Here is a 12,232-nt window from a genome sequence, read left to right on the forward strand (position 1 = left end):
TTGAACAACAAACATCTTGCGATTTTCAAGTTCTTTATTTATTTATTTTTTTAAATGTTTTCAGTCTTCTTTTACATATTTTTTTATAGAACCAAGAATATGATTGACCGATGGTAAAACCTAATTTCTCGTGAATTTGAAATATGGAGGGCAAAGGTCCTCGCATGTGCACATTAGATGAGGTAAGATATCTATCTATAGTAAATTGTATTATTTACCATTTATGAATAATTTTGGTAAAAAGCAAATTTGAAAAAAAAGAAAAATGAGCGAGAATTTCCTTCCTTTCACCATCTTGAGCAATATTTTTAAAACCAGATCGGGTATTGAACCGAAAAGGTTAGCATTTCACGGTTCTCATGGTTCAACCCATCAAATTGATGACATAATAATTAAATTAAAAAATTATATATGTATATAATAATTTAAATATAAGAAATAAATATGAAACTATTACTTAACTTAAAAAAATTAAATATTTTAAGTTTATCATGACTTAATAAATCACATAATGTAATATAATATCAAATGATTAAAAAAATTGATCATTTTTAAAAAAAATTGACAAAAAAATAAAAAAAAAAAGTATTTTTTGAACAATTTGATTTTTAAAAACAGAAACCGATTCTCAATTTAATTCTAGTTCTCAATTCAACCATTGATTTAAAATTTCTCAACTTCCTAAATAACTTTTTTAATTTGATCGAGTCATTAACTTGACTGGTTAATAATTTAATTGGTCCGACTGTTTGATGTGGTTTGGTTTTAAAATCACTAATATGAAGTGTGAGAGAGAGAGGGGGGGGGGGAGGCCCAAGAAGAGCCCAGATTCCCCTTGTTACAGTCTGTAGTGATGAGAGATCGGGGTTGGCCCTTGCTTTGGCTTTTTCTCTGTATGCTTCCCTTTGCTCCCTCCCTGTCGTCTCACTTTCACATTTCTCATCCTCTCAAACTTCTTTGTGGCGGAGACATCCTCCAGCTATGGCTTCTCTCTTCGAATCTGGTTGGCAGGTTCTCTCCTTCTTCCTCCTTCTGCTTGCTTCTTTCCTTGCGCTCTCTTGCTCATTTCCTCCTAATTCCTTTGTTTCTAATAATCCGTTCGGCATTGCGATACGTAACACTTCTTTGTCATAAGCTGTCTCGCATTCCTATACTCTTCTGTTCTACTTGCCTTCAAGAAATGAAATCTTGAATTCTAATTATTGTTTTCGAGTTTGTTTTCTTCTATCGTCTTGGGAATTTTCACGAGCATCCTAATTCCTCACTGTGAAAGTTTGCCAGTATGATGTTCATATTCGATTTATGCTCGCATTGTAGAACTAGCAGATTTCAATGTTGCCAGCCGATGATAGCTAGCTTTCTTTGTTTTTCTTGACTGGAGCCAACGCTTTGATTTTGCTTTCGAGAAAAATGTAGTATTTGCTATTATGTATATTCATTGTCACTGGTGGACTGAGAGAACGGGAACGGCACGCAAATGCTGGATCATAGACCTAAGACCATTTGAAAGTTGACTTGCTTTAACCAATAAACTTCATTGCTTTGGATCCATGTCAGGCAAACATTTTGAACCAAATATGGCGCTTCTTTACTTTTCCGCTTTCTTCCTTCCTAAAGTGATGTAATATTTTGGAGTATGAGCTCTGTTGGCGACTTGAATTACAAAGTATTGAACGACTTATCAGTGAAAAAATAATAATAATAAATGCTGAACATAGACCAACCTAGGCACATTGCGCCAAATTTGAGGAATGAGGTGCACTGTTCATAACTTATGAATAACATGGTCACCATAGGTTTTTTTGTATTATCGAAATGTTTCATATATTGAATATTGATTCTGAACGGGCTTGGTTTTCAATTTGGCAAGTCGCGAGATATTTGTTTTAATTCTTGAGGGGGATTATCATAATTCATCCCTTATAAGGACAACACAATTGAGTTCGCATGAAGCCTGGTTTACTTCGTTGGAATGATAAAACCTTATCTTTTGACGTGTAAAATATTGCTGGTTGGCAAGTTTTGGCTCTGCATTTATTATATTTTCAATTGCTAAACTATAATTTAACAAAATTATAATTGATGTTCTGAATTTGAGTCTTTAAGTAGTTTGACAAATACAAGAGATAAAATTATTATCCTTTTTTGATGATGCAGTATTTGATCACACATTTCAGCGACTTTCAACTGGCATGTCTGGGAAGTTTCTTTCTTCATGAGAGTGTTTTCTTCTTATCTGGGCTTCCTTTCATATGGCTTGAGAGGGCGGGATGGCTGAGCAAGTACAAGATTCAGGTTGTCCTTTTTTTTTTTTTAGCTTCGTTTGTTTTCTTAAAATTTACTTCCTTCTTTTGTTTTCCTACCTCGGAATGAACTGTTTTTCTTTTCCTGTTTTCACCTTCCTAGGCTATTTTATTAGTCATATTTACTTAATTAAATGAAGTTTTCTTTAATATGATGGGCATACATATTTCCTTGGATGGCAAATGTATAGACATCTACTTTTCCTTTCTCATCTTTCATAGTCCTAAAACCATTTTTTCCTGGTATTCAGAATTGAAAGTTACCGCAGATTTTCATTTGCTAACTTTTATGTCCTTTTTTTTTTTTACCTGCTAGTCTTGCATGGCTAGCAGCATACAACTTTCAGGTAATGCCCAATGGATTTGTTGTTCAACCTTGTAGTGGGGCATTCCTCAAAAAAAAAAAAAAAAAATGACCCCACCCCCCAAAAAAAAAATAAGAAAGAAAAGAGAAAATGAATTTACATTGGATTAATTTCATTTTTGCAACACCTGCATGCAAATAGTCGGATCATACATATGAGAAACCTTTCACTGCCTGTCGCACTGATAAATGTTGGACATTTTCGCTTCTAAACATATAATCTACCTAAAGGAGGAGAAAATTTAACCTTGTTTTCTGCAGTTATGTAATCTAGTTACTTGCACGGTATGACACCTGCATTTTGCTTATCATTTTTCTCTCTATATATCCTTTCTCCCCCTTCTTGGAAGCTTCTATTTTGCTTATTTTGCTCAGTCAATGCTTGCTTCTGTTTAGGCAAAAATTAACAGCCCTTCAGCTCAGGAAAAATGTATTAGTCGCTTATTGCTGTATCATCTTGGCGTCAATCTTCCAGTTATGATATTTTCATACCCTGTCTTCAAATACATGGGCATGCAAAGTAGCCTTCCCCTGCCGCCCTGGTACTTTCAGGTTTTTTAAGAGTGCTGTCATTAGTCTGGACATATAAGCTCCATGATTAGAGATTTTCCTTTAGACACTTCAATATTTCTTCCTATTACTCTTACCGGGCAAAATGATTTTTTCCCCAGGAAAATAGTTTTCTCTCAAATAATCTTCTACTTCATTTTGGAGGATTTTGTATTCTACTGGGGTCACAGGATGTTGCACACAAAATGGCTGTACAAGCATGTGCACAGTGTTCATCATGAGTAAGCGTTACTTAATGTGTGTTGTTGGGTTTTGGTTTTGGGGCAGTATCATATGGTTATCTATAAAGCGCTCAAGAGTTAAAAGCTCATGATGTGTTTTACTATGTATTTTAGGTATGCCACACCGTTTGGACTTACCTCAGAATATGCTCATCCTGCTGAGATACTTTTCCTTGGTTTTGCTACCATTATTGGTCCTGCCATCACAGGTCCCCACTTGATGACGCTGTGGTTGTGGATGGTTCTGAGAGTCCTGGAAACAGTTGAGGCGCATTGTGGGTACCATTTTCCCTGGAGTCCCTCCAACTTCTTACCGTTATATGGGGGGTGAGTATTGAGTTCCTCCTCCTTTACAACAGACATGTGGTTTATTCTGCTCTTTTTTGTTCCTAAACCTCATATCCTGATTTCCAGAGCTGATTTTCATGACTATCATCACCGTTTGCTGTATACCAAGTCTGGAAATTACTCGTCAACCTTTACTTACATGGACTGGTAGGCATTGGATATATTCTGCTAACAACTTAAACGTTTTTATTCATGGTTAAATCTAGGATCTAACTCACATATTACGTAGGTTTCCCTCGGAGAACAATAACCTTTTCTTTATGGTTTTGGTACTTATTCCATGTGCCCAGTTCTCCCCTAATGGTTAATACTGACATTGGTGCGATTCTTTTGTTGCCTATCATATTAGGATATTCGGAACTGATGATGGTTACAGAAAGTTGAAGGCATTGAAGAACGCAGTAGTTGAAGACAATATCGAGCAAAAGAAACAATGATAGAGAATTTGATTGGGGGAATATCCAGAAGTTCAGAAATAGTTTCTCATATAAGGGCATATTGGAAAACATGCGTCCCATCGTTGCCTTGTGTGATTTTGTGTTTGGTAGCTTTTCTTGTTCTACAGCATGCAGAAGGCTTTATCTGGACAACTATGCCCTGTTATTCAGACAAAAGAAGTAGAAGTGTTTTACTAGGATGATTTCAACCGTTTCTCATCTAATAGACCAGCTCTTCCTCCCTCCCCATCTATTAGTATTTAGCATTATCGAGTTTCAAGCGTTGTCTGGTTCAAATAAAAGTAACTCGTTTAATGTGATCCCTTGCTAATAATCCACATGTTTTTCTAACTTGATGCGTACAAAAATCAAATGGACACAGCAAGTATGGGAGTCCTAATTGTAGCTAATAACAAATCAATATCGATCCCATAAAGAATTAAACACAATGGTAAATAGATATCAAATTTTTAATTTCACACAAGTCAAGTGAATCACAAATGAAAGTTTATAAATGAGAAAAGTTAGCAATTAAGGTTCAAAAGTAAATAATTTCACCAAACAACAATTTCATAAAAGAAATGATCTAAGGTCCTACTCCCTTGTTTACTTTTGAAAATTTATTTCCTCCAAATTATCCAAGATTAATTTTGATTGGTTAATTTAAAGTCTAATTAGTTGAAATTGTCTTTCAACTCAATTACAATTATCTCTTAAATAATAATGCAAATGTTAACACAATTATTTAAGAGGCCTTAAAAATTTAATAACACTCCAATATGATTATATGAGTCCAAGAGATATATTCTTATCCTTATGGCCAATTAGAATAAATTTTAATTCCATATTACCTAATCTCAAGGCCTATTTAAGATTTTCTTTTTCAAGACAAATCCTAAACTTCTAAATCTCAACTCAATGGTGGCCGATCATCAATTAAGTCACAATAAATGAGATTAAGTTACTCAAAATTAATATTAATCATAGAATAATTGGATAAAATAGCATCCAATATATAAACAAGTTCATAATTGCTTAGGTCATGAAAAAAATCTAGCCATACATCAGTAAACTCAATCCCACAGTAGCAAAATGAAACGAAACTAGAAACATTGGAGAACGAGAAGAAAAACAAGACTAAACTAAATGAAATCAAAAAATTATGGATGCATCCTCTTCTTTCATGCTCCTAGGTCAATGCCTAACTTTCAAAAGTGGCTCTTCTAGTCAAGAGAACTTCCCAAAAGTTAAACTACTTGAAACCCTTGTGCTTTCTCGCTTTGCTATCTGAAAAAACTAATGTTATGCATTTCTTGTGCAAAATCCGCAACAATGCCCATTGTAGCGAGTTCTATTTCTAGTTCAGGATTTTTTTTATAATATTGACCCGTTGTAGCAGGTAACCAAAAAAATTTAATTTCTTCATTAAATTTATTATATTTTCCTTCTCTACCTCTTCCAAGCTTTTGCTAGGGTTCCTAAAATAAAAAATGATTCTAATTAATAAAAGAAATTACTCTAAAACAAAATTAAAATATAATATTTACAAGACAAGCTAACTAATACCAAAATAAACACTGAACATAAGATAATTAAACAAAAATAACTATATGAGTTTCTAATTAACTAATACAACTCTTGAAAATATATAAAAATATAGAGAGTCATCGTAACTCCAAGCACACACTACCTTATTTTAAGGGGTATTAGATTTAAACTCAACTACCATTCGTAATATACCAACTTTTTTTTGTTTATGTGCTAAACTGTATTATGTTGCTAGATTTCACCCCCACACGACTTTGAATGGAACCTTGGTGGCTGTTGATATATGATTAATATTGATATAAATAAGTGATATATTTAGTAAAAAAAATATCTAGTTATATATATAGATTTTGACCATTCCCCATAGAAAGGGTTGAATGATTGTTTCTTATAAATCGATTCAGACACTAAGCTAATACTTAAGCTCATCATGTAAATGCAAATAATATTCATCAATGTAGCTTTTCATGTCTTCAATCCATTTGAATAATTTTTACTTGCATTAAACATATTCATCATGTTTTCATGTCAGTAGAAAATATATTTTTAGATTGTGTACCTTCAATTTTTTTTATTTATATTACGCACCTTCATTTACAATCAATATTGGATGTTATTTTTGTTTTGACAAATTATTGGAAGGCAGTTCCTTCAAAAAAATGTATAATTCTTTTGACTTGAGGTGATAAGAAATTGGCAGCTGATATATATATATATAACTTGAATGGCCGGAGCATCTTCAAGTATTTATGTTTGACAGTGATCGATTGCCCTGGGAAGAAATTTTTGCCCCCATATATTAATCAATCTGTACCAAAGAAAAAAAAAATCAACCAATCGTTTTTAATTGCAGTTTTTCTTTCTTTCTTTTCTTTTTGTGCATGATTGTAGTGTTCCCAGCAAGTGCATATTGTGAATAATTAACTTCCAAACGAGGGCAAAGTAAAATATTTTAATAGCAATCATTTCTTCATTCCCAGGTGATGAAATATGCTTGCTGCCAAAGCCAATTTCAGCTTGCCTTCCACGAAGTGGCCCAGCAATATATAACTTTAAAAGACAATAGTTTTATTTTGTCAGGAAATTTATCACAACTCAAGTTTAGAATCGTTATTCAAACTATAGTTGCTATAGTTAGAACAAGAGTCATTGAGTGATCACTGGGATATGTAATCTAAGCAGGGATTTGGATTTACTCGTTTCCAAGAGTGCCCAACGCCAGAACTCACAAAACAAGCACCTTAAATCCTCCGACGATGGAAATGAATTGTCCTGTTATATGTATGAGGCTGTTGGTAAGCAGGGAAGCCTCCGGGGAAGACACCTCGTTTGGCTGCCCAATCCATAGCAAAGGGATTCCTTTGATGAAATTCTCACGAACCTTTTCATCTTTGATAAACTACGATTAAGAATCATCACATGATTCTTAACGACAACAGCAATGCAATTGGCCGTTACATTGTCTTCGCCCGCTCGCATGCAAGGTTTTTTGTGAGTTGGTTCATTGCTACTGCATTTTGCATTCTTTTCATGAAATTTCCCTCCCATGCATCTCATCTTTTTGTCCCTCTTTTTCACCATAAATCAAATAAAGATATTAATTACCTTTCGCTGCACTATATATTAGTATTCCATTTATAGCGGACATATGAAAACAATGCTTGCAACTTTAGAAGCTTTTAGAAGAGGGCGTGCAAGTTGGCTTATATGATATGCTGATTCCAAATTTGTATTAACTAGAATTGAGAAATCTTCTGCCGTATAATCTAGAGTTGCTTTTGTTATGTTTGTTCACACATTGTTCACCTAATTCACAGCATGATGAATATCCCACGTTAGTTTACTAGAAAAAGGATAATATCAGCACCCAACATATTTTGAACTTAATTTACAAAAAGGATAGATCGATAAACTAAATTAATAATAAAACATAAGTATGGATCTTTTTTTAAAATGAAGTTTGTATCAGTCATGTTGCATGTTTTATGGTACATAATTCGGTCTATGATGGTCATCAAGTCTAAACTTTTTTCAAGTTAGTTATTAACAATATTGAGTTTGCCATGAAAAATACAGAGGACTTTAGTTGATCATTTCTTTTTGCAGTTGACACCATATCGCAAACAGAATCAGTGACTTGAAATCCCTTAACATTCCATCCTCGTAAGCATTCATTCAACTCAGATTCATTCCTTGAGCAAGTGTGTACGACAGCTCTTCCACAATATATAGCATACCTAATAATAAAATAGGACACCGTGATGATAAATAAAAGTTTAATAATTAAACAGATCACATGACCTTGAAAACTCTCCGGCAAGCTAAGAGAACTTCCTGAAGAAATCAAAAGGAATAACGTGCGTGCCTGTGAGCTACATAGAGAGAGAGAGAGAGAGAGAGAGAGAGAGAGAGAGACCCAATTCCTTTGGTTCCAACTGCAACAAGAGCCGTCATCAGGCCCTGAAGAGACCACCTGTTGCTACAGCTAGTTTTTGCCTCCTCCATGTCTGCTTTTCTTTCTCTCAACTTTAGACTAATACTATCTGCAATAATTTACCCTGCTTAGTTTATATATATAATGATCCCTGAGGGACTGGAATAAGAATTGCATCCTGAGGCCCCAATGACCTTCATGTTCACAAGAGATTTTGATTGCCATATCCGTTGGTTGCATTGGATGGCTCAAAACTTGTCACTGTTCATTATACCTAATCTTTGGAGTCATTAATGGTGATTTTAGGAAGGCAAATATCCCGACCCGATAAAAGTTACCTGGATGCAAGCATAAGAATTAATGCAGGACAACAGAAAAATCAAAAGTTACTTGCGTGTTGGAAAAATTATATTCGAAAATGTGAGTGTTGAGCTGTGACAAGTTTGATTGATTATATCTGAAATGATGTTGACGGCAGAAAAGACCATTTTGCTTTCTTCACGCTCTCTCCTCTTGTCTTATTTAGTCATTACTGTCAGAGATGCTGATAATATTTCCACCACTCATTACTTGGTCCTCTCCGCTAAGCCACATAATGTATCTAAAATTTTGTATGACAGCCGAGTCAACTGATATATTATATTTCTGACTTATATGGAGGGTCGATGTAGTTATCATTTTTATTCAAGCAGATTGAAAGGGATTTGCGCCTGGACGGTGTCGTGTGACTTGTTTCGGATAACAGAGAGCTTCAGCGGACACTCGCTGCGATTCCCCCTTCAAAAAGGTGATTGCCATATTCCCCTGCAGGCACGTGCGATGGTCCATCATATCATATATATGATTTCAAATTGCTTCTAATAATCTTGAGACTTCGCCATTCCTTCTGTACCAGTGGCTTCCACATGTATTATTGTTGGTGTTACGTATACACACACACACACACACACACACACACACACTTCCTTTTCCAGCTGCAAACGATCATTTGCTCCTTCTTGACAGTATACAATAATTATTTACCCAGTCAACTCTTAGTACGTACGTTTTTGAGGACGGCTTCACACGATTATTTTGTGTTTCCTTCATGAGATCAAGAAGAAATAGCCCCGCTAATTTTCTCCTTTCTTTTTTAAACAGAGATGTATGGCTAGGAACTTCAAAAAAAAAAAAACCACCATCTTAAATGCAGAAGGCGCAGGACTCAAATTTCAGTCTTGATTTAGTAATCAAGACATCGTTCAAATAATTTCGTGTAGTTATAAACTAAGGAAGACTGCCGTCTTATTTTAAACTAACCTTTAGCTTCATTTTATAGTCATTGGCAGCGATATCCCCGTAAATATAACTTTTAATTTTGGGACCCATTAGAAATTTCTTTTTTAAAAAAAATAAAATTTGTGGCTATTTAATATATTTTCTTCCATGGGTTATTTTCAATTTTTCATGGAGGCCAAATGAGTCGTCCAAAGAATTTCGTGACTCAGAAGATGACCTTTTCCATCTTCGTGCGAACCAATCGATCTGATTGTCCGACAAATAGATCATTTCTTCTTTAAATTTTTTATTTTAATTCCACGCTACATCGGGGTTTCCATTGGTGACTTGGTCTCGACAAGGATCAACTTTTGAGTCTTCTATCTGTCTCCTCCCTAGCTATATACGGAGACAGCACGTCCCAAGACAACTCTTGATGATAGTGAGGTGTGATCAGATCTGATGATTAGACAAGAGGAGAGAGGGCTAAACGACGACGAGCTGTGTAGATAAACGGGCTATTACCACAGACAAACTGAATGATGAACAAGGTCAAAGCATAACATTGGTAATTGATATTAAATTAATCAATACTTCAAAAGCTTGACTAGCGAGGCTTTTTACTATTTGTCGTTGGATACAACTGAAGCTAACGTCCTGTGCAAGTTACATGCCAGACGGAGGAGGAGGCAGGCCTTGCACCCCCATTGTATTTCGTATATAATGACATCCACTACCTGCCAGTTGACCATCTCTCTCTTGTCTAAGAGCTTGAGATTAATGGAGTCTGAAGATCTGCAGGCAACATCATCAGAAACAAAGGCAAGCGATGAGCAAGGAGGAAGTCAGGCAACAGGGTCGTACGAGTGCACCTTCTGTAAAAGGGGATTCTCTAATGCACAAGCATTGGGAGGCCACATGAACATACACAGGAAAGACAAAGCCAAGCTGAAGCAATCTTCCAAGCAAGCTCCTCGTCGTCATCGGCCTAGCTGGATTACGGAAGATTCCTCTTCCAGAGATGTAGCCTCAGAACCTCGCTTGAAGCAGCTTCCACTATTCGCAGAAACGCCACAAAAGGCAGAAGAATTAGGTCATATTCATGATGGCGGAACTGCTGAAGAAATCAAGGGTTCGCCATCGGATTTAGACCTTGAACTCAGACTAGGGCCCGACCCACCCTCTCCCACTGTTGGTACCCCAAAATTCTTTTGATTCGAACGCAATCTATATTTCATCAATTCTTCCCTTAAATTTTTTCGTCATCAGTAAGTGTGTCCCCCTTTTGCTTAAACTTGATGATTGATTATTCTGCATTGCAAAATATTTGCATACCTTTTCTTGGACAATATAACACAATCTTACTATCAACAATCATTTAGTATTAACTACACGGTAAGCCTTTGTATTGGTCGGACTTCGAGCAATAAATCATATTATTCACAACTTATGAATAATACAATTTAATGTAAATTTTATATAATTTACCCCTTTGTTTAAATTTTCATCATATTTGTCTTGTATGTACTTTGTATAACAATACGCATGTTAATCGGAAAATTTTCTCATTGGTTGTACCATCAAATTGAATATATAATTTCTACATGTGCATGCATGCATTCCGCATTTCAAATGAGATGCTCGTGTTAATGTAAATTGAAAAATTTTTGAACTATTTTCGAGAGAGAAAGAGAGACTCGAACAATTTAAGTTCCATTGAAAGAACTGATTAGAGGGATTCTGATCGGTGTCAACTGTCAAATAAATTAAAAGTAGATCCAAGGCCCTGAGGATGTATAAAGGATAGCATGCATGTAATTGAATGGTCGATGAAACAGAGGAAGGAATTAGAGCATGACTACTTTCGTCGTTAAGAGCTAGAGCATCTTCTCGATGAGGGCTATGAAATTAAATATATATATATATATATATATACAGCCATGGCAACAACGTGACAAAGTAACTTGCCCTTTGCCTCTTTCTTTCATGACACTTGTAGAAGAATTTTTACGACAGCCATTCATATTTCATTCGACGACAACTTCTAATCACCGAACCATCTAGCTTTTAGCTCGATCTGATGTGCAGGATATCGTCAAACAGTAAGGAATTACGTGCAGTAGCTTGAATCGTATTTGCATCTCCCGATTCCTATTAAACAAAGCAAGTTCTAAGAGATTATATCCTCCTAAAAGGTATATCATGCAATCAGACAAAAAAGAAAAAGAGTTGATCGTGTTTATCTGCTGGGCCCATATTAGCTGTTCGTGATGACGTAGAAATCCTTGCATGATCAGTTGGGAGGCAAACTGGCAAAGTAACAACCTACGTAGCCCCTTAGCATACAAAGGGACTTCAGAGAATGAGATTGAGTGATAGTGAAAAGTTGGGACTATTGATGTGGCAGGTGGATAATATAGCTGCGTGTTCTTTGATGTAAATCTATATGTTAATTTGAAGGGTTGAGTAATTTATTTATTAAATATATTCTTAAAAAAACTCATTAATTTATAAGGTGAAAATCTAAAAATGTTTTTATTTTTAATATATAACCTCATGAAAAATGTTTAATATTTTTTAACTGAACGAGAAATAGTTATTCCAACACATTCCAACTTCCTGCCGATCAACAACCCTTCATAAACTCCTGTATTTACATACGTCTCCAGCTCTTATCACTTCACAGTTTTTATATCGATTTTAGTCAACTTTTCGTGCCCCAATATCAACCATTAACTATATTAGATGAA

The 12,232-nt window shown here is 35.1% G+C and overlaps 2 protein-coding genes and 1 pseudogene across 3 annotated transcripts; 2 read left to right on the plus strand and 1 right to left on the minus strand.

Annotated features, from left to right (window-relative positions):
- The first annotated feature begins 817 nt into the window (after nucleotides 1-817).
- Nucleotides 818-4,490, plus strand: LOC129313697 (methylsterol monooxygenase 2-2-like). Of its 2 annotated transcripts, none has more exons than XM_054957008.1 (7): nucleotides 818-1,011; nucleotides 2,178-2,295; nucleotides 3,064-3,209; nucleotides 3,339-3,458; nucleotides 3,573-3,785; nucleotides 3,873-3,953; nucleotides 4,156-4,490. In XM_054957008.1, exons 1-7 carry the CDS (start codon nucleotides 854-856, stop codon nucleotides 4,241-4,243), a joined length of 924 nt encoding a protein of 307 aa, XP_054812983.1. In that variant the 5' UTR covers nucleotides 818-853; the 3' UTR covers nucleotides 4,244-4,490. The 2 variants fall into 2 exon arrangements, with proteins under 2 accessions (XP_054812983.1, XP_054812985.1); XM_054957010.1 differs by having other exon boundaries at nucleotides 854-1,011; nucleotides 2,158-2,295.
- Nucleotides 4,491-7,016: 2,526 nt separating this feature from the next.
- Nucleotides 7,017-8,476, minus strand: LOC129313188 (tropinone reductase homolog At2g29170-like; annotated as a pseudogene).
- A 1,786-nt stretch (nucleotides 8,477-10,262) lies between these two features.
- On the plus strand, nucleotides 10,263-10,767 carry LOC129313190 (zinc finger protein 11-like). The gene has a single exon (XM_054956159.1). The coding sequence runs from the start codon at nucleotides 10,263-10,265 to the stop codon at nucleotides 10,695-10,697; it is 435 nt and encodes a 144-aa protein (XP_054812134.1). The 3' UTR covers nucleotides 10,698-10,767.
- Nucleotides 10,768-12,232: the final 1,465 nt, after the last annotated feature.

Source organism: Prosopis cineraria, unplaced genomic scaffold (assembly GCF_029017545.1).
Source record: "Prosopis cineraria cultivar Desert tree isolate PC_DT_omini unplaced genomic scaffold, ASM2901754v1 PC6, whole genome shotgun sequence".
NCBI lineage: Eukaryota > Viridiplantae > Streptophyta > Magnoliopsida > Fabales > Fabaceae > Prosopis > Prosopis cineraria.

What these genes read in the sequence shown, in the direction of transcription:
- LOC129313697 (XM_054957008.1), top strand. Translation starts at nt 854, where the DNA reads ATGAGAGATCGGGGTTGGCCCTTGCTTTGGCTTTTTCTCTGTATGCTT. An exon ending in TGAGCAAGTACAAGATTCAG is followed by an intron (nt 2,296 to 3,063) that starts GTTGTCCTTTTT and finishes GCTTCTGTTTAG; the next exon opens with GCAAAAATTAACAGCCCTTC. An exon ending in ACCTTTACTTACATGGACTG is followed by an intron (nt 3,954 to 4,155) that starts GTAGGCATTGGA and finishes CTATCATATTAG; the next exon opens with GATATTCGGAACTGATGATG.
- LOC129313190 (XM_054956159.1), top strand. Translation starts at nt 10,263, where the DNA reads ATGGAGTCTGAAGATCTGCAGGCAACATCATCAGAAACAAAGGCAAGC.